At 37.4% G+C, this 23,093-nt stretch overlaps 1 protein-coding gene across 3 annotated transcripts in view; it reads right to left on the reverse strand.

Annotated features, from left to right (window-relative positions):
* MAN1A2 (mannosidase alpha class 1A member 2) overlaps nt 1-23,093 on the reverse strand; it is a 141,500-nt gene that overhangs the window by 31,145 nt on the left and 87,262 nt on the right. For all 3 annotated transcript variants that reach the window (XM_013202185.3, XM_048055642.2, XM_013202186.3), the window contains 3 exons: nt 20,137-20,231; nt 16,611-16,734; nt 16,108-16,201 (listed from right to left, as the gene is read on the reverse strand). In XM_013202185.3, the coding sequence (XP_013057639.1) occupies nt 16,108-16,201; nt 16,611-16,734; nt 20,137-20,231 (313 nt within the window). The remainder of the gene's footprint in view (nt 1-16,107; nt 16,202-16,610; nt 16,735-20,136; nt 20,232-23,093) is intronic.

A 23,093-nucleotide genomic window follows, 5' to 3' on the forward strand; every position in this document is an offset into this window, starting at 1 on the left:
AAGGAAATTTCTTTGCAGATAAAGACAAATATAGCAAAGAGAACAGAAGTATGAGGGCATATCCAGTATGGCAGAAGCCACATATTCTATTCAATGACAACTACATATTTTTAGAACATTACTTCCTTCCAATGGAAGACATATTAAGGTATTTTTTCATTCCTTCCTCTGCTCCCCTCCTTTTTATTTCTTTTTATTTTATTATACTTTATTAAGAGTAGGCCTTTGTGACTTTTTTCAAACATGAAAGGATTCCAGTCAAGGAATCCTTGGAAAGTCTTATTTTAAATTAAAAGGCATAGTAACTGCAGTTGCAAAGGATACCTTCAACAATTGCAACCAAAAGCAATTACAAAAAGCACTGCATTTTTCCTTGTTTATTATACACCTGCAGGTATGTGCAAACCTGCACAGTCAGTCTGTTTGCAGGCTTCCTCCTTGCCAGTTAAAGCTAAATAAAATCTTAATAGAAGTACAAAAATATTTACAGGGCATAGCAACATTTTTGCCCATTTCAAAAGATTTACATCCTGAAAAATATTGGCATTTTCCTTCTTAATAAACAGCATGCAATTGAAAAAAAAGAAAAAAAAGAAAAAAACCACTCAATTTCATAGCAGTATTTTAATGAGCTTTGCATTTACCTATAAAAGACATATATTTAATCAAGTATTATTTGTGTCTCAGCTAATAATCCAAAAATCACATTCACCTCTTTCCTACAGACTGAGTGGAAGACCTTTAAATTCTCACATCATCTAGTACTTCTAAGGCAAGTTTCACTCCAAATGATTTTATTCAGATCAGCAATCAATTAGCTCACTGCTGAAGCACCCTCCTCTGAAGAGAACAAGGACAATCATTTCACAGCAAACCACAGAAACACATGGCAGGTCAGAAAAGACAGTGCATGGTATCCTTCTGAAATGACAAACAATCTGAGCTTGGGATAGGAGGGAGAGTCAGTGGCTCTTGTATGATTTGTTCGTTGTAAATGACATTATTTCTTTATAAATCTGGGTAGACAAATAAAGTTGTTTCTCCTCAAATAGCTTTCCAGGACTAAGACTGCATGGCCTCCCCTCCTCAGTTACCTCTGAGGCACTGTCTGTTATTCCTTTTCTGGATTAATTCTTGGAATGGTAGTCTTAGTCTAAAGTAAATAATACAGACACTAGGCATCTATTCAGCTCATTCTTCTTTCTAACACCCAGATCTACCTAATGGCTGTAAATAACTTCCTTCTGAGCCAGACATTTTCTAAATGAACCGCAGTGGTTCCCAAGAATACAGTTACGACAGCAGACTCCAAGTTAAGAACAATTCATCTCCTTTTGTTTACAGTGAAAGTTTGGTTCAGTAAGCAGTAAGATATTTTCCACAACAACTTAAAGACTCCTAAAGATAACACTAATAAGAAAACCTGCTCTAATGAAGGTCTACCTGCTCTCTAGAGCAAACTTAAGATGTGTAAATTATTTTTAAACAGATGGCTTTAAGCAGTTAACAGCAGCTTAATGAGGCAAATTATAAACAGTTCATGATTTGCTAACCCCTCTCTGCTTTGTGCCTTAATTGTACCATTGTCATTTCCTGGCAATGCACAGGAATAAAGAAAGAAGGCAAGCACTGTTTTAAAAACAAAATATCATGCAGAACTGATACAGCAGTCCCAACACCTAGGGTAAGGCTTTGTGTTAAAGCAGTACAGGCTCTAAGTGAGCCCTACCCCTTCCCTTCCTGACCCCAAGGCACCTCCTCCTGCACTGCCTTTGCATTCATAAAGCTCACGCTTTATTTACTTTACACAGAGTGAAGAAGGTGACATAAAAAGCTGAGCAGAACTGCATTTCATGTGCCCAACCCTCTGCCAGTACATATACACAAGCAGTCAGAGAAGACAATCAACTATAACAATATTTTTAATTCATGAATTTGCAACTATAACACTGACTGAGCATTTTTAAGTATAGACAGAGAAAAAACAAGTAAAGAATTAGAAATTTGGGAATCCATAAAAGAAACTCAAGTCTTACAACCTGAAATGTTAATTACGACTTTAAAGCAAAAAGAAAAACTATGTAAATCTGCATACAATGCTCTATAGCTAATAGATTGGAAACACCAAGGTGAACAACTACTGATTAATTTCAACCAAAAGAGTAGTAATACTGACTACTTTGTAACAAAAGAACAAAGTAGTAAAAGGTGATGTTGATTTTCCTTCGGGATCATGAACACTGTATCTTTGACAAAGCACTATTGTATTAAGTCGGGAAAGGATTTCAAGAGCAGGGAAGTTAAGACTAGGAGGGAGTAGTGAAGTGATTCAGCTAGTATTAAACTTTCATTAAGAAATCTTCACACCAGTTGTTCTGGGTACCAATTGGCCTTACACAATGCACAATCTGTAGGAGCACCTTTTCTCTGTGTAGAAAACTTTTAAAGAAGTGCTTTTCCGTTTGTCTTCAGAGTGGCACTGATTAAATTTCAGTTCAATCTTTCTTCACCTCATGTAGTTGGGCTTAGTACCCCTCAGCTGCTCTAAATAGGTGCAAGCTCTCTTTCTAATCCTTTAATCCAGAGAGCCAAAGCCCTAGAAATTGCAGCTGCTGCAGTCCACAGTGGAAATTCAACCTAAGGATGCCATAAGCCAAAGTGGATGGCTTAAAAGTGCCAACGCTTGTAAATTAACTACAGCAGAGGCAGCCCTGATAAAAGGAGGTGGAGGTGCAATTTTTAGTCAGGTATGAATCATTCATCACTAAGGAACATGTTACCAGCATGACAATTTTTCTGAAAACATGCAGATTGTCACATAAAAATCTACATTAAAAAAGTAGTTTTAAAGTTGAAAAGCTGAGCATTTAGAAATTAGGAGACAGCTGAGCAGACATTGCTTTCAGTTCTGGTGCCTGGTGCCACAACAGATTCAAGCAACAAGAAAAGCCTAGCTCAGCTCCTCTCGGCCTAGGGATGTATGATGATAAATGCTTTTGCACATACAACTTCAGAGAACTTAGCTGAACCCTAAAAATTCCATATGGAGAAAGTAAACATGAATATTTTTCAAAGGCTTGAAAAAAATATGGGTGGTTTTGTCCTCCAGCAGTGCTAAAATAAGTAACTCCCACAGTATTTAATATCCAAAACATGATGATTCTTGAGATTCTTAACTGTATGCTTAGAAGAAACAAAGTTTCATCAGGTCATAACGATATTGCATCTCTAAGCTCACATAGGAATGGCTGAAGCATTTTTATCAAAGCCCTTAAAAAGGAAGGGAGCAAGGGAGGAGGGAAGGAAGGTGGGAGGGAGGGAGGGAGGGAGGGAAGGAAGGAAGGAGGGAAGGAAGGAAGGAGGGAAGGAAGGAAAGAAGGAAGGCGGGAGGGAGGGAAGGAAAGAAGGAGGGAGGGAGGGAGGGAGGGAGGGAGGGAGGGAGGGGGAGGGAGGGAGGGAAAGGGAGGGAGGGACAGCTTGAGGCAGATAGAATATTCCAGTTGGAAGAGTTGAAAACTGGAAGCTACAGAAATCTGAAAACACAATCACTTAATAGAAAGTGAACTTAAATGCTACCCACAAAATAAAACAAAGCAAAATGACTTCCTAGAACTCTAGTGATTATTAAACTAAAGATTAAATTTCTCAAGCTTCCACAATTCAAGTATGTACAAAGACAACAGAAGACCAGCAAGTAAAACTAGCCCAACTAATACACACACACACATATATATGTAACTAATGTAACTCGTGAACCAAAACACATCGTCAACTTTAATGCCTTTTATGACTCCATTTATGATACCTTACAACAGGTGCTCCTTTCAAGTTGAGGATTTGACAGCTGGAACAAATATTTTCCTTTTTATATTCATACTTCCCTGAAAATTCAAAATACTCAAACTATTTTTTACAATTCTGGAAAGATTTAGGTCATCTCTCATAAAACATGTTCTTGAATTAAAGGCCAATCAACTAATGATGTAAAATCCACACGCAAAAATTCAAAAACACAATTGACCTTTACATTGCTGATTTCATTCAGAAGCAAAGTGGCCATTTATCACCTGAAGTTGTCTTTTCCAGATTATTACACCCATCAGCATCATCCGAATGAAGTACATCAGCCTCTCTACGATTTAGGTGGAAAATTCGGAGTAGCTGTCAATTCTAACTGTGCTGCCAGCTTTAACTAAATTGCTTGAATTCACAGTGAATTGATGGAAAGTCAGGTATGTACACTGCAGCCCACGGAGGAGCCCCCAGTGGAGCAGGTAGATGTGGCCTGGAGGAGGCTGCGGCCCATGGAGAGCCCCCGCAGGAGCAGGCCCCGGGCCAGAGCTGCAGCCCGTGGAGAGGAGCCCACGCAGGAGCAGGGGGTCTGAGGGGAGCTGCTGTCCGTGGGGGACCCGTGCTGGAGCAGTTTGCTCCTGGGGGATGGACCCCGTGGTACGGAGCCATGTGGGAGCAGTTCTTGAAGAGCTGCTGCCTGTGGGCAGCCCACGCAGGATCAGTTTGGGAGGGATGGCATCCCGTGGGAGGGACCCCACGTGGAGCAGGGGAAGAGAGTGACCGTGAGGGAGCGGCGGCGATGAAGTGCTATAGACTGACTGCAGCCCCCTGTTCCTCTGCACCGCTCAGGGGAGGAGGCAGAAGAGGGTGGATGGGGGGAAGGTGTTTTTAGTTCGCTTTTAGTTTCTCGCTGTTCTAGTCTGCTAGTGATAGGCAACGAACTACATTAATCTCCCTATGCTGAGTCTGTTTTGTCCATGACAATAATTGGTGGGTGATCTCCCTGTCCTAATCTCAACCCTAGAGTCCTTTTCCATTGTATTTTCTCCCCTTTTCCTTTGAGGAAGGAGAGTGAGAAAGCAGAGATATTGAAGTTCAACTGCTCAGAAGGGTAAAACCACCACAAGGTGCTAGGAAATCAGGTTGTGTGAAAGGCTTACTCAACAGTGGAGTACGGACTGAGACCGAGCTACAGCACTCTACATTTGCACTGCATTCATCACCATGCCTCTCTTATTTTTGACCACATCAGCAAAAAAAATGCTACAGAGTGATTTGCAATCACAGATCAATGTCTTCACTTAGATCTCCAAGATGAGGGGGTATTTTACCTTGTTGCTCCAGAACAGTCCAACTCCTAACAGAACTTTATGATTAAAAGAACCCAGCAGGATGATGCATTCTCCATCCAGAGAGTAAAAGTATAGACCCTCTCCTCTGCATGTCACCAAATTGGAAGCTTTTCTCACATGACCACAAGAAGGTACATCTCACCATATAGTCCAGAATGTAAAATCTCACATGTTGAAGACAGAAGAAATGGACGATTATGTGTCATCTGAAATCTATTATTGGTCCAGAGAACAACATTGATCTAATTATAAACAAGTAGTTGCACAGCCTCCAACATTTAAATGATACAGAAGGAATAAAATCAAAACATGTAACTGTAATATGGCTGTAAAAAGTTTGCAATTGGATTTTCATAGACTTTCCTTTCATAGGAAACTAATGAGTTAAAAATGGTTGAAAAATACAGTTTTGATATCCAAAGACTCTGGTACAAAAATCAATTACTAAAGAAATATAAGATTCCACCGGAGCTCAGACTTTAAAAACTCACAGAGCTTGTATCAAAGGATGCACTTTTAGTCCCTAATCATTTTAAATTAGCTGTCCTCAAGGTCAACAATTTAAAGTCCTCCAGAATATCAGGTAGTACCCTAATACATGTTGGATTCTGTTCACACAGGCTAATTGACTGGCTTTACAGTGAGGAAAACAAATGTTAAAGCTGTTAGAAGACTAACTTCAAATTCTAGATATTGATGCGCTCCCCATTAATATCATGGTATAAAAGTGTAGTTTGGTGGTACAGCAAAATAAAATACTCATTTCTTTCCACATCAGTTTATGCAAGCACTTTGAAAACTCAAGTTACACCATACCTGAATCCTATCTTTAGGAATTCTTTATACACACACCCTTTCAAATGCATAATTCATATAAATGTTTAACCTTCCAACAACACTAGAATCTTAAACACACCAAACAAAGCTTCTATTTGTTTAGCTTTTTCAGCATCTTGATGAACAGACCAGCAAAATGTCTTAACCTTGCAGATTTATAAAAACATATTCCCTGTAATGCACTGCTCTGTTGTATTTCATTAAAACAAAATTTTAACAGATTAACTTGTTCTTAGCTTCTACTGAATAATCAGATTTGAATAGAGCCTTTTCTTGAAGCACTGTTAATTACATTTGTATTGTTTACAAAGCAAAAGGGCAAGGGGAATTCCCCATCAGAGGTTACATGGATTATTTTATATTCAAAACACATGCATATTCCTAAATGCAGAACAAACCAGGATATTTTTCATAATGTACTGAACTGAAATCAGATTTAAAAAACAACACCACCACCACCAAAAAACAATAAATGCCTGCATCCAATCCCCAAACTAACCATTAAATACGTGGTATATCTCCAGTTATATAACTGACGTTTCAAGAACAAATCAAAAATGAAATCTACTTGCTGAATCAAATAAATGTGCAAAAATGAAGTCAAGCTGGGAACTACTTCTACAATAAATAAAATTAATTATTTTAATCCTGCATCATTTGTACTTGAGAGAGAAAATCTTTTCCTTGCACTAAAGGGGAGAAAATCACCCAAGAATTAAAACAAAATTAAAACAGACTACTGTCCACCAGTCCAAACTAAAAATGTTTTGCAAAATACTTTTTTGTTTGTTTGTTTTCTGAAAATACAGGCCTACTTGACACAGTTCTGTTAATTTCCTTTAAGGTTATGGATGTTTTGATGGGGCTTGACATTGTATTTCATAATTTGTTTTTTCCACTATTCTTGGCATTTCTGGTTTCTTAGTTTTGTATATAGCACATTTTTAATATGTATTATACCTGTATTAACAGATATAACTTGAGAGACCACCTCTGCTAAAAAAGGCATCTAGTAAATTTAAAAAAAGAAGAAAAAAAAGGAAGAGTAGAAAAAAATGCAAAATATCTTCATGGTAAAGGAGAACACTAACAGCTTCAGTTGCCAAAGAGAAGAGTTTTCTAATATTAGCATCTTTCTCACTACCCATAACTAATCAACCTGTTAATTTATGCTATAAAAATATTTTTAGGTTTCTAAATTATTTTCAATATTCCTTTCATCTTTTGAAAGACTACTTCATTCTTCAGTATTATTCATTTCACCTAGCAATTTGCAGGGCTTTTACCTTGCAAAAGTAGATGTAAATACTGACAGAAAGGGTTTCTTGCTTAGTTTTAACAGTCCAGATAATAGAAACCCATGCAGTGACTTACTTCTCAATCTCTACAGCACCTTTTAAAGTTCGCACTGAAGAGAGTCACTCATATTTTAAATAGAGCTCACTCTGCCAAGATATATCATTCATTTAATTAATCCTTCCCTACTCTGACATGTGGGGTTATGCACAATGTGAAAGCATCTTCTTTGTCAAGTTATCTGGTTAAGGACTATTCAGTACAAAAGAAATATCAAACCGGGAAATTGATAAATTAAACACATAGACAGACAATAACAAAGATCAGAACTCTTCAGCTCCTGATTGATGGGTCGATAAAGGACCTGCTCATATACATCTCTAGAGAGTCAACCTGAATGTCATTGCTGATAAGAACGGGGAAACACGATCATCATGAATATTATGAGATATTTGAGGGAACCTCTAGAACTGTGAAAATAGATCTATGGGACAGCTGAAGGGGCCTCTGACTTTATGTAAAACTTACAATTGGATTTTAGGGGAAGGGCTAAAGGCAGAAAAAGGAAAAAATCAGGGAGGACTGGGGAGGAACAAGCAAGGAAAAAATGGAGATCAGGTGGGTTAAAAGGGCCTGGCTGCATGTAAGCAGGTTGCCTGTCAATATGCTTGCTTTCCTGAGCCCTGCACCCACTCAACAGTCTGTCACTCTCTTTTTATTAAATCCTTTTCTTTACTATTTCTTGTGTCTAATCTCACTCATTATCCCATGTGTGAGTGCTGCATGGTGTAAACATCAGCAACTGGAGAAGCCATGGATCACAGAGCCTGCAGGTCTAGGTGCCAGCAACTGGAGAGACCGGCATGCAAGAGAGGTCTGTGTTGACAGTAACTGGAGAGAGTGGGATGCATGTTGCAAGGTCAGAGTGACAGCAACCGGAGAATGGAGCTGCAGGTTGCAGCAAGTGGAGAAAAAAGAATGTCACAGGGCCCTAGGTCTATGTGTCAACGAATGGGAAGACCTACCTGTGTTTATTTTTCCCAGTTAATTTAATCCTCAGTGCATGTCTGTACATGGAATTCATTAACAAACCTCAAGGTGGACAGGATGGTGAGTAGGAGACCTGCATCTGGGAAGACCCAAGGTTTAAGCTGATGCCTGGATAAGGGGTCCAGGGTCCAAGCACAGGTATTAGGTAATTAAGTATGTTAATTTTTGAAAGATTCCTCAGTGTGAGGGTTGCCTGGGAGAAGAGAGTGTAAGTGCATGCACGTATTTGGCCACAAACATGAGGAGGATGAACAAGACCTGGCTACCAGTACTCATCTTTTATGCGAGTATAACATGCGGATGCCACAAATGCCATGCTCTGTCAGTGGTAGTCTGTGTGGGTGGCCATGTTAGTGTCCTCTTAGATTATGCGTGCACCTCTTTAGGATACATGCTAAGCCTCACTCCTGGGCCAACCTGCACGTTGTAACAGCAGCAGTCACATCCACCGGACTGAGACAGAGATACCTCCTGGGTCTCAAAATGCACTGGGCTGGGCATCAAAAGCTACGAAGGAGCAATCCCCAGGTCCAAGAGTCTGCTAGATGCAGTGACTTTCTTAACATCTTTAATAAAGTGTATTATAAACATCTATTTCAGATTTTTTTTTTAATTTTTCTTTTAAATACTGACAAAGAAATATAGACAGATGGTGCCATATATTTGACACAATTTCATATCACAAATGAAAATAGATTGGGTGTATTATTCTTGGTTTGTCTTATACCTGCAAGAGTTTAAATGAAGCAGTTCAATTAATTACCTAGCTCAACTCAAGAGCATTAGTCTAAATCCATGTGTACAAGCAGGCATAAAAATTTAGGGCCCACTATTTGCACTGATTTAATGAAGGTAATTTAAATTGTTTTTATGACTTTTCCTACATATGAAAAATGCACTGTTTTAAAGAAAATGTAAATCTAATCCAATTCAATTAAATCCATGGAAGCCTTCTCTAAATAAAGTTTAATACTAAAACTGCTTGTTTTGGTTTAATTTAAGCATTTATCTTGCAAATGAAAGACCACTACTTAAATTGAAATATGCACATCCACAAAGACATTTGTTTTGGTTTATCTAAGGGACAGTCTACAGCACAAACAACTGGGAAACAGATATAAATTTTTCCCAGTCAGACACACTGGGTAAGCCTCAACTTCTTCTGCACTACAGCTGCAGAGAACTGCAAGAAAGTGAGAAAATCACCAGAAGGTGCTAAGGCAGCATGTGTAACAAGGTGGGTTATATACCTATGTGAATCCTCTTACTTGTCTTCATAGGATAGACATCACTTTGTATAGGAAACAAGGTATTTAAATTTAGTATATTAAATAAACATATGTGGTCTGATACCACATTGTTAGCAGTCCTTGTAAACCAGCTGCCAGAGTGCCCCTCATTAGACTTTTAACTTGGTCCACTTGCAGATTTGTCTAAAAGGGCTTGTCTTAGGTAATGATACATGAACAAAGCACTGCAAAACAGACCACAATCTGACTATTCATCACATCGGTGCTGGTAATTTCAGTACCTGCCATTACATTCCTAATAGCAGAGTTCAGCTCATGCACTGTAAATGTACACACCAGCTTACTTTACAGTAATTTGTTTATGTGCTCATATGTCCTTAAGGTGAATAAACACAGAAGGCTAACACAGAATAAGTATTTTTGTTATTTGCATGCATAGGGAAACCATATATAGTCTAAAAAACGCCTTTAGTTAAACTGACACTACTTTCTTAAATAATAAATGCAGGTAACTCTATAGATAGACCAGTTCTAGGAACTGAGATATGAATCCAGAGTGATTTGCGTTCCCCTTCAGTAACATCTTTGCAAGAGATTTTGGAAGCAGATGAAATGCAATATTTTATTCTCCTTATTGAAAAGTAGAAAGGAAGAATGCCCAATTTACAGAAATGTGCAAATACAAATAGCATTTCCTAACTTGGCAATAACATGCAGAGTGGCAATATCATTGTTATTGCTGTTTTATTTGGTATTCACATCTAACTTGCTTGCAAATGTATATTAGAATTAAATTTTCTCAACATTTTCATTTTAGGAAAAAAGTTCTTCACTACAAAGTAATTTCCATAATTCTGAAATCTCTTATATTTAATCAAAATTTTAGTCATTATATCTGCATAGCAGGCTTCTTGAGAAAGTACTGTCATTTCCATTGAAAATAATCCAAATTCACTGTGTGATGTTCTGATGCTTACACCAAACAAATTGCTCACCACTTGAAAAGTAAATCTAACAAAGTTAACTGTACATTAACATGAGAAGTTAAAACATGCTTCTTGCCAGCTAGTTTTATTTCAAGTTTTACAGAAACTGGAACTCCAAGACAGAAGTAGTGTAAATCATTTGCGTCCACTGGACCATCACATTAGTCCATAATTAAAAATCGAATCTGTCAACATTCCTGTGGGCATTACAGCTTTGTTTTCTAGCAAAAGCCCCAGTGAGATGACAAATCCTGAGCTGAACCCATCAAAAGCTGTCTGTCATGCCACTCATGCTGTAATAATACCTGCACGTTATAAGCTTATACACAAATATTTAGCCTACACCTGACATCATTTTCCTCCTCCTGGGTATAACAAACTCCTGCTACACAGCACTAAAGCCCCAGTTACGCACTGCTACCTTTCAAAGCAGTTCCCCTGGAAAGCAGAGACGAAGCAATGACTAGAAAGCCATTCACCCGGCAGTTTTTAGGATTGTTTTTTTTGGCATTCAAATGGAAAAAAAAAACAAAACAAAACAAACAAAAAAAACAATGGAATGGAATGGCAGTCCTCGCTGCAGAACTGCCTGCAGAGGCTCTGGACCCTGATGACTACTGCTGCATGAGATAGGCAGAAAAAAAAAAGAAGGGAATCTGTCACCAGAGCTGTTCTAAAAGTGCAAAATAAAATGCATTAAATACATATGGAAATCTTTATTAATAAAAATGTAAACATTAAAAAGACAATGTCTATAGATTGGATTTATGTGACACTATATGGCTCTACTTATCTTTCCAGCTTGTTAAGAACCTGGAAGCCATCATCATGTCCTTGGTGAAACAATAATTAATAATTGACTGGTAACTTACTTTACTGATTACATATTTTTAGGTATTTGCAAAAAAAAACAAACATTGACTGGCATGAGTGAAATACAAATAAAAATGAATGGAAGCAACCAGAACAATGAGCTAAAAGGATGGCGTGTCTCAGGACACTGCCCCTAGAGCACCATTCCCAAGCAATGAAATTGAGGAGTGTGCTGCTTTTATCAAGACCAGAAAGCCTGCACTCTGATAAATCAAACCACAGCACAATGACTCATCAGCAGAAGACCCCGCATCCTGATGTTAGAAGGATGGTGACAAGGTTGCAGCACATCACGTGCACCACTCCCCTTCCCCTAGCCCCAACAAGAGAACAGACCATGGACATACATTTTAAACACATTTAAATGAGGAAAAACAGACAAGACACAGCAACATGGCCAAGATCTATGGAGGGATAAATCAGAAAGTCTCTGAGGAAAAGAATCTGTAGCAATTGCTGATCCCTAGACCCAAAAAATCTGCCCAAAAACTAGCTAATCACTGTCATTCAAGAACACTAGATAAGTGAAGAAGGCTGGAAAGCTTTGTCCTTTGAGTCCAGTCAACACAGCCATGTCTTGGTACCTTTCAGTAACAGTGAATTAAATTTATAAGACAGTGAAAGTGTGTAGGTAAAAATCAGCTTGCTTTATGATTTTCAAAACAAATATCACATTCCCCCTCCATACAACCTTGCACTGAATTTTATTACTCTAATTCCCCTATACCAGCAGCGGAGATAAAAACTTTATATTTGTGAATTAAATCCACTTAATGCAAGGTTCTGATGGACAATGTATCATTTAGGTAGTGAAGAAAGGCAGTAGGTTTTGAGATCTTACATGTGCTGAGAAGTTACTTCAAACAAATCTTAGATATCAATGTACAGAACTCTTCTGTCTGCAATGGAAAGGGGCTTAAAACCATGCTTTTATGTGGTATCACACATCTGCACAGCTCCAGTTCTCTGGACTAAAGAGGAAAAAGGAAATAAAGGTTTCTGACTGGGACATTTCAAAGGCACATTAGTTGCTCATGCTAAAATTTAATACTTGGGACTGAAACTCAAATAAAGTAGATGCAATCCTTGTTGGTTTTCTATTGTTGTTTGTTGTTGTTTTTAAACATATAAAATGAGGCTAGGCTGCTTGTGTAAATACCTCTGAAAAGATATCAAAATACTGTTCTTTCCACAAAATTCATGTTGGAAGTAGAGATACATACAGCTCAAAGCCTACAGGGCCACACCAAGGTTACTGAAAATGTTTGAGGTTTCTCTTTTTTCCACAAATCTGTCTTGCAACAAGAATTGGTTCTAATTATTTAAGTTTACCTATCATCCTGTTAGAACAGAATTAAACGGAAAAACAACAGAAGTGTATCTATTCATTATTGCTTCTAATCAAATCATATATATTTTTATTTTTTCAAATATTTTACAAGCTAGTTGTAAAGACAAAACATAACTATGAGAAAACTTTACTTAAACAGATTCTTCCATCATATAATTTTGTTTAATACTCTCTGGATAATCAACTGGCAGTAACTGGCACACTGCAGATATTTTTATTACTTAAAATAAAAGCATCCACGACCAGAGTACATCCACTATCAGCATGACTGGTACAGAAATACAAAACATAGCCACCACTAGAATGATGCTATGTTTCAGCAAAATCCCATACTTCCTCAATAGTCTATTTGATGGATTTATTTTACTTATTTCACACCACTTTTGACTTAGTTGGAACACTGTACAGATTAACAGAAAACCTAACTAGAACTGAGCCAAGCCTGAGGAGGAGAAAAGATGTTAAAAGGAAAAAAGCAAAAAAGCAAAAAAACTAGCAAAACTAAACAACAAACAAACTAACAAACAAAACGGAAGAAATCCAGAAAGGTCAGAGCCAAGAGTTACATTTATCTAGGCCAATAGAGTTCTGAAATAATTTTCAGAAACTGTCTGTAGAAAGTAGTTTGTACAAGATAAAAGTTGCATCAGACTAAAGGTCACAGGCAAAAAAAAAAAAAAAGAAGAAAAAAAGAGAAAAGAACAGGGAGGCTTGGCTGCTTTTCCAGAAGCTGAAAGAAACGTTATGCTTTGGTGCTCTTTCCACTGTCTCTGTATTTCCAGTACTAAAGTATATAACAAGCAAAACACAATGTTCTTTGAAATTATCTTCTGAGGAAGATATAAAAGCTTTTTTCATCCTTAATACCAACAATATGAATAGGTCAGTAACAATATCATGGACTCTGACAAGAGTCCTCTAGGGAAGTGAGATTTAGTGCATGAGGGTATCACCCTTACTTAACTGACTTTTGTGATGCAGAATATGACCTCTGCAAGGGAATCCGAAGGAAGGAATTTCTGTCTAAGCCTCAGCTGTTCCAGCTCATAAGGCCAATGTTTCAGCATTTATGCATTGTTACTCTAACTCACATTCTTAAATTTCTGCAAATGAATTCACTAATGAGTTATCTCTCAGGGCTACAACAAAGACAGTTTCTCATTGTCCCATCCTGTTTTGTGGCAAGTAAAAAAAAAAAAAAAAAAAAGGATTATGGATTCTTGCTCTCTTGTCCTCACAAACCTTTCCAAGATAAGTTTATAAATGCTACATTGATGAAATGTTAGAAACACTCCTAGAAGCTCTGTATCAGCATTAGGTGCCCTATTTGCCTTGGGGGAAAAAAATCCAAAACAAACTCCAGGAAGTACGTTTGTGGTTAGTAAGCAGCACAAAAATATTAAGTGCTCTATAAAGGTGTAGTTCTTTTCATCTTAAAAACTTAAGTCTTAATCTGCAATACTAAATTCTACTTTCAAATGTATAATCTTTCAAAATTCATTTAAAAGGTTATGTTAGAGCTTCACCAAGCTTTGTCAAGTTAAAACTTCCACTGTATGTCTATTTATTATTTCCTTCTCCAGAGTTGCTAATAGCAATAGTATTATTACTAAAACCAATAAAAAGCCCCTGTAGAATCCTGGTAATATGCCACATTATACTACCTTTGTTGAAAGTAGTAAAAGCAATTGGTTAGGAATAGAAAAAGCAATATAAAAAAATATTGCAGAACAAACAAGTTGACTTTTTAATAAATTATAGACGAATGTTTGTATGTACTTGCCCCCTTTTTTTTTTCAGATGCATTTGTAAGCCTAAATTTGTCTGAAGGATTTATCTCATTAATCCAGGCACCCATCTCAAAAGGTGGCCCTATTCACTTGCACTCTTTGAAGAGAATTTTGGTCTTACTGATCTAATTAGACAACTATTTTCAAAGTCACTGCAATGACAGCTGCATTCATTTCCCTCATATTCCAGACTCAAAGTCAGAAGCAAATTCTCAATTTGCAAGCCAGAACATGTTCTGCTGGATATTTACAGCCAAACACTGAAATCACCAAAGCCTGTCAATGATGTCAAACAGGACAAAAATAGACCATCTTTCTTGTTTTTCCTAAATGAACTTGCATTCGTAAAAGATGAAGGAATAGAAGCCTTGAAGAAAAAGAACTATCTTCATCACATACACTATGAAAGCACTAAAACATTCAACATTTCTTAGAAGAACCACTTCAAGAAAAGGAATCAGGGTTGTGTGTGTGTCTTCGTGTTTTCCCTCTCCACTTAGATTGTCAACAAAAGAAAATACATTTTTAAAATTTTCATCCCAAAGCTATTCTGCTTTGTTTTAATGAGACACACACAGGTAACAGCAGGATCTACAGAAATGTTCAGGAAGCTGTAGTTTCTTCACAACAAGGAGAAAAGGGGAGGTGCTGGTTACCTGTAATAGGATCTGAAGGAACAGCATAAAGCTGCATCAGAAAATGTTCAGGTTGGATATTAGGAAAAGGTTCTTCACTGAGGGTGGTCCGTCACTGCAATAGATTCCCCAGGGCAATGGTAATGGCACCAAGCCTGCTAGAAGCAATGTTGAAGAAGCATTTGGACAATGCTTTCAGATACATGGTTTGATTTTTAGGTAGTTCTTTTTGGAGCCAGGAGTTGAACTTAATCATCCCTGTGGGTCCCTTCTAACTCAGGGTATTCTATGATTCTATGTCATTTCACATGTCAGTAAGAAGAACAATGATCCTTAAAAATTGCAGTCCCTAATACCAGGTGAAAGTATATATGTGCGTATATATATATATGTAAATACACTTTTCCCAGGTGAAATATATATTATATTAAATATAATAAGTATATTTAACCAGATGTAAGACTTCAAATTTAACCAGAACAAACATGCATAATTAGTCACCTATAAACAGTATCTTACACTACTCCTGCAAACAGTAATCCACTAACCAGATGGCTGCAGATAAAAAACAGGAACAAAATCAAAATGAGGAACTGTTTTTCTGTCTCGTTCTTTATTACCAAAGATTTTACTGACTGACAGAAGTAAAAGATATGCACTGGATTTGGTAGGAAGCTGCCTTCAGAACATACCATAAAAATGAGTCGAATGATTTCTGAGAGAATGATTGGCAGAAGTTGGTTTCGGGAAATCTAAATTCTAAGTAATTCTTTTAGATTTCATATTTTCAAGCAGTGCTGCTCATGCCCTTGAGAATAAATTTTCTGATCTCCAAATCAGCACCAAAGAAAGAAGCAGAGCTTTAATTACGTATGAATAAAATAAGAATACTTACGCTGACCCCATCGGCCTGTTCTTGGATTCAAATAATTTGGATAAAGTCCATTAGGACGATCCATTTTTTGAAGTAACTTCCGAATGTGCATGACCTAAATTAAATCAAGAATCAGTATCACCACTAACAACTTTCACCAACTTTCTGCATATTGATAAATCTAGATTTTTTTTTCAGAAGCTTTCTTAATCTGATCCTGGAACCTTTCTTGAGGTCCTTCTGTTTTGTTTTTAAAGGTTTGATACATAAACATCTTTTAAAAATGTGATTTTTAAATGCATGTTGAAACAAATAAAAAATCTTCTGTTGTCACAAATTCTAAAAAGTCACCTATTTGGTAATAGAAATACATGTACAAAAGATTTTACTTGCTAGCAAGAATGCAGATAGAACGTAATCCATTATAAAATGCAATATGGGAGGCACTTTCCTTTAATGTAATTTATGCTGAAACAGTAAAAAAGACAACTGTATGATTAAAAAAAAAATAATTTGAGACCTACCTTGTTGTAATACACAGGGTCCCCTGTCAAATAGCTGAGGTGGACAAATTCCATATGTAGAGTACCAAACTCAGCAAGGATGCTGCTTCCTGCCGAAGCCCAGCCCCAGTTTCGACCCACTCCACTGATTTTCAAGAAATACATGCGAAAATCAGGAAAAAAAGAACAAAAAATTCAGAATTACTGTGCACAGTACTAGTAACAACTACCAAATTAAAGAGGTAACAGCAAAATATTAATCTGTACTTAAGATTACGGAAGTTGTGGTTTGGTAGATTGGTTGGTAATTTGGTGGATTAATTTTCAAAAAAAAATACCATAATGTCATCGATAAAAAGTCTTGTGATTATATTTTTGTGTATCAAGATATTGTATATTTCAATGTCTTAACACTGGGTCCAATCTCTCAACTGTTTTTTATTCGTTCCGTATTCCTAAGAACAAGAAACAAACGCAATTATCAGATGAGACAAGTATACTTCTAAGTGTGGCAGCATCAGCTTCCTTCTTCTGTCAGACATTTGCTGTCTTCTCTTTACTTGTGTGGGATGTGCTTAAAGTAAGTATTAGATCCTTGAGCAAGATGGGAGTGGGCCCTATTTCTCTCTACTTAGGAAAATTGTGTGTTTATGCTAGGCAGAATATTATGAATTTCTCAGATTCACATAAGGAACCATCAGAATTTATCATGCCATAGATCTTTTGCACTGTAAGAGATATGATCTTGTTAAGTCTTAACTCCTAAATTACCTCTGGTTTAATTTGATCTGTGAGTTTTCACCAGATTCCAGGACTGGGTCCTTTAATTTATTAAGTTAGACATATTTTCCTGGAGATTTCTTCTACTGTCTTTCATACAAGACTTCAGTTATCAGTAAAACTACAATTAGGAATGTCTTCTTACTTATCATAGAATCATAGAATGGTTTGGGTTGGAAGGAGCCTTAAAGATCATCTAGTTCCAGCCCCCCAGCCACAGGCAGGGATGCCACCCACTAGATGAGGCTGCCTAGAGCCTCGTCCAGCTTGGTCTTGAACACCTCCAGGGATGGGGCTTCCACAACTTATCTGGAAAACCTGTTCCAGTGCCTCACCCCCCTTTGAGTGAAGAATTTCTTTCTTATATTTAATCTAATTCTACCATCGTTTAGTTTAAAACTATTCCCCCTTGTCCTGATTGACCAAAAAGTTGCTCTTCATCTTCTTCATAAGTCCCCGTCAAGTATTGAAAAGCTGCAGTGAGGTCTTCCCTGAGCCTTCTCTTCTTCAGGTTGAACATCCCCAGCTCTCTCAGCCTTTCTTCTTCATAAGAGAGTTGCTCCAGCCCTCTGATCATCTTTGCGGTCCTCCTCCAGACCCCTTCTGACAGATCCAGATGCTTCTTGTGCTGGGAGCCCCAGATTTGGACACAGCACTCTAAGTGAGGCCTCACAAAGGCAGAGCAGAGGGGGACAATCACCTCTCTCAATTTGCTGGCCACCTCTCTGTTGATGCAGCCCAGGATACAGTTGGCTTTCTGGGCTGCAAGAGTGCACTGCCGGCTCATATCAAGCTTTTCATCCACTAGAACTCCCCAGTCTTTCTCTGCAGGGCTGCTCTCAATGTGTTCTTCCAGTCTGTACTCATATCTGGGATTGCCCCAACCCATGTGCAACACTTTGCACTCACACTTGCTGAACCTCATTAGGTTCACATGGGCCCAATTCTCAAGCTTGTCCAGGTCCCTTTGGATAGTATCCCTTCCTTCTGTTATATCAACTGCACCACTCAGCTTAGTGTTATATGCAAACTTGCTGAGGGCACACATGATCCCATCATCTATGTGACTGATAAAGATATTAAACAGTACCGGTCCCAGGACAGAACCCTAAGAAACACCACTTGTCACTGGCTTCCACTTGGATGTAGAGCCAGTACACCACCACTTTCTGGGTGCGGCCTTCAAGCCAATTCCTTATCCACTGAATAGTCCACCCTTCAAATCCATCTCTTTCCAATTTGGAGACCAGGATGTCATATGGGACCATGTCAAAGTCCTTGCAGAAGTCCAGGTAGATGACATTGGTTGGTCTTCCCTTGTTAACTGATGCAGTTACTCCATCACAGAAGGCCACCAGATTGGTCAGGCACAATTTGCCCTTGGTGAAGCCATGCTGGCTGTTTCAGATCACCTCCTTGTCTCGCATGTGCCTTGACATTGCCTCCAGGAGAATCTTTTCCATGATTTTCCCAAGAACAGAGGTGAGGCTCACTGGTCTGCAGTTCCCTGGCACCTCCTTTTAAAACTGGGAGTGACATTTCCCTTTTTCCAGTCACCAGTGACTTCGCCTAACTGCCAGGACTTTTCAAATATGATGGAGAGATTATTTTTTTTATTATTATTATAAATTAGAAAAAGGAAAAATGTAAATGAAAAATATCAGTAATGTTTTTTCATTTACAGCAATTGTAGCTTCGCCTGAGACAGAACACCTTTAAAAATACAGTAACCACTGTTCACAGACTGTATAGAGACAAAAGCTGTGTTTTTTGTTTGTTTGTTTGTTTTTGATTTTTTTTTGTTGTTTTTGGCTCAGCTCTCATAGCGAGAGAAAATGAAGTGTTTCATGAAAAATACAAAATCTAATAAAACACAAGTTGCTAATTTTTCATATCTGTCTTTCAGGCCTTGTCTTTTACGTGTGTGTTAGCCTCATGATAAGCATTCACACATACACAGGCTACTGTCACTGCCTCCTTGCATGTCAGTCACTGTATTTTCTGCCGTGATGCCAGCTGGCTCTGTACATTACCAAGAGACTGAAACAGTGAATGCATTAACAGGAAAATTCTGGCATCACAATGATAAAAATAGAAAAAATGCCTTGTGTCAAAAAATGCTTTCAAAATTTGAGGGAAAACCCAGCATTAAACAAGCAATGCAAGATAAATTAGACAAGGCAATTTTCTTCCACAAGGCAATTCAGACCATCTAAGTTCAGTATACAGCTGAACAGCCATCAAAGGAGCCTATCCATCTCAACTGACCATAGTGGTCTTCAGCACACTAGCCTTTATACCTAAGCCAAACTGTAAAATGAATCTTCATGAATGAATATCTTCAGCATCCTAATACTTTCTCAAACATTTTGAGATTTCTGAAAGTAACATACAGCTCGCAAAGTGCATAAAAAACAGTAAATTCAAACACGGCCTGTAAACATTTTTGTTTTTTAATAGGAATGTGATGACTAAAGAACTAATGATTAAGTTCTAGGACAACATATGGCATAATAAACTCAGCATGTTCTAATGACATGTTGAATTCTTACTGCAGAATCAGGGAAAAAAATTAATGGTCACAAAGTATTGCAGTTAATGAGGTAGGATGCTCTGAACTCTACTAACATTATTCTTAAGTTCCAGAAATACCAATTTGTCATCATTTTCCGAAATTGCACTACTTAGAAGAACTGACATATGCCATTACTAATTCTAAGTTGGGGGAAGGGGAGAAACACAGAGAACAAAAAAGAAAATTCATTACCTTTTCAGATTCACCATGGCCCATGGTATACCTGTAGGCGTGTTGAAGGCTGGAAGAAGTTTTCCTGCCAGCTGCACTGCTTTGATCTTGAAAACCTGAGATAGTAGGATCAGTTGGAAATAGTTACAAATTCTGATTTATCTCCAAGAACTATAAAGACTGAAATTTCCTTGCCCCACCCACTTCATCTAAGAAAAGCTTTATGTCATAAAAAAAGATAATGCATTAACTTCTCATTTATTTTCACTTGTTCACTTTATGAATATCATTAAGATTTGAACATGAAAAGAAAACTTGTTATGTTAATGACTCTGCCTCCATGCTCACCAGCAACTTTGCTAAGGTTCCTATGAAAGAAGGATATCAATCCTCCCTCCACCTCCTTCCACCAACATTAAGAATTTCAAATACTGTCTAAAGCAGTCTTCAGAACATACTTTATATTTTGGAGCTAAAAACAAGACAACTCCTCCACCTGACACACAAGTGTTTTAACTTTTACAAACTTACAATCTCTTTAACAATACATTTAGTGTAGACAGATTTCCTGTCTTTTCATGAACACTAAGCAAAACCATATATGCGCAGTTTCCTGTCGCTTTTCTTTCATTGATAATACAGAAGACAAATAACAGGCTTAGTATTTCCTCTCCAGTTTGATTAGTCATACAATTTACTGACAGGACAAAATGACTTTAATTTCCATTGTTGTTCTTCATGTCTCTAAAAAATGTGCTTCCAGAACATAAACCTGTAATATCTTTATTTAGAGCCTGATGTTCATTAGTTAAATGAGTAACTCGGAGAAAGTTCCTGCTAAGCCTATAGGAAGCATCTTTTCCAAGAAGGCATACTTGGCAGATGCCAATGACATAAAATTGGTTTTAGTAGCTAGTTGCTAGCACACACATCAATTAACTCATTGTCAATATTCACTACATTTCTGCAAAAGCATCTTCTTAATTAGGAGATAACATTATTCATCTGCTGAGGCACTGCACAAACATTTAACAAAAAGAGCTACCATGCCCTACAATAACTTATGCAACAGGGAAATACTATAAAAACAGTATTATCAACTAGCTGACCAATATCCTGTAATCAAGAGAACTAAGAGCTTTAAGAAGGACTGCAAGACAGCTCTGTTAGATTTATAAAAAGGATTTCTTCCTTTTGTAAAGTTTAGAGGAAGAAAAGAGAAAAGATGCTGCCTGGAGAATCTGAAAAATAAGCAATCAAGGCTATTCTCATTTTTCATATGAACGTGGGAAAAGATCAATATCTTAATATTTTAGAATGTGACTAGTAAGACATGAAATAGACAGAAAAGAATATTAAAGATGACATCTAATTGCATTTGATGCAGTAGAGTATGAAGAGATGGGGGTGGATCTGAAAGCAATGAGCCAGGAAAAAACTTCTACAGAGGTATTCTAAATGAATTCTAAGATGAGGTATGTCTAAACTGAAAAAGTGGATACTGGAATCATCAAAATAGGATTTGATGGGAGTGTGAAGTAATGGAGGCAATATGGCTTGAATGATTTTCAGCAATGACATTGACAAAAGACAGTGAGAAAACATGCTGAAATTTAACAGTAAAATTCAGAGACTCTGACTTTGAATAAAGGCCCCAGTCAAAATAGGAAGGCATAGTATAAATAAGAGAAATAATACAGGTGGAGTCTAAGGTAATTGCAAAAAAAGAAACCCTGAAGAAAACTAAAAGCTCTGCCTTGGCCTTGGTAAATTAGCAGCTTTGCATTTATCAATTTATGTCAAAAAATTCATGCTGAAATTTTAGATTTTTAATAGATGGGCCAAAACCAGATAGAACTGCTATCATCACCTGCAGTGAGTTACCTCTACAATACAGAACAATTTCAACACCTCCAGAACAGCATTACAAGTTCTACTTAAATAGCACAGTTTGGAAAGATGTCTCTGACATGAATTTGTTTAGCTTCAGCTCTTGGATCCTACGCCTTTTGAAAACTCTACACATACAATTATTTGTTTGCATTACTCTTATCATGAAAAGATATTGAAAAATTGTGGCAAGAATATTCAGTGGGAGAATGTCCCTAGAAACATCCTCACTAGAAAAATATTCCTAATGGCTAACTATTTATGTACTACTATCCAGCTTTTAGTCAATTTGAAATGTACTACAATAACTTAGGAAAAAACAGTATATCGGAAGCAGTTTTTTAGTAACAGTATAGAAAGCACAGGCTAAGCTGAGCAAAATGTACATGAATCTACACAGGGGCAGGGAAAGCAATATAGTCACTGTGCCAGCCATTTCAGCATGTGAAAAAAAAAAAAAGAAAAGCCGGTGGAAAGTAGTGACTGTTAATTCAGACAATGATATTAATAGCACCTGTGAAAACTTGCTGTGATTAGAGGCACATTCCTGCCACCTCTATTGAACTGATGACTCTGAGCACTACTGTTTATCACCAAAGGGTAAAACTGTTCCTCTTCTTACCCTTCTCACCAAAGAAAACACTTATATTCAACTGATGATAGGCCATTACTTCATATTAGCGTACCTTCCAACTCTACCGCCATCTCAGAGTCCTATGAATATCTCGCTACTGCTTCTGGATAACAAAACAACCTAATGCTTGATACTGTGTTTATCTATGCATACTTGAGTAAGAATGGAGAGAAAGTTGCTTAGGTTTTTATCAGAGCAAAGTAACTAGAAGAGCATATTTGGAGAGAGGTAGAGAAAAGAGGGAAATAAAACAAGCAGTGGTAGATGAGATGTCATTTGTGGGAGAGACTGCAGATGTGACCACAGTATTCTGCTGAGCTAACTTAAACAGCTCCTTCTAATAAATTTCAGACATACCATAACAGCAGCAGTAAATGCATTAGGTCCTAACTTGTAAATAATGTCATGACAGCAGATAGCATGATCACTTATCACACAGTAAGCATGAGTTGTT

Source organism: Anser cygnoides, chromosome 1 (genome assembly GCF_040182565.1).
Source record: "Anser cygnoides isolate HZ-2024a breed goose chromosome 1, Taihu_goose_T2T_genome, whole genome shotgun sequence".
NCBI classification, from domain to species: domain Eukaryota; kingdom Metazoa; phylum Chordata; class Aves; order Anseriformes; family Anatidae; genus Anser; species Anser cygnoides.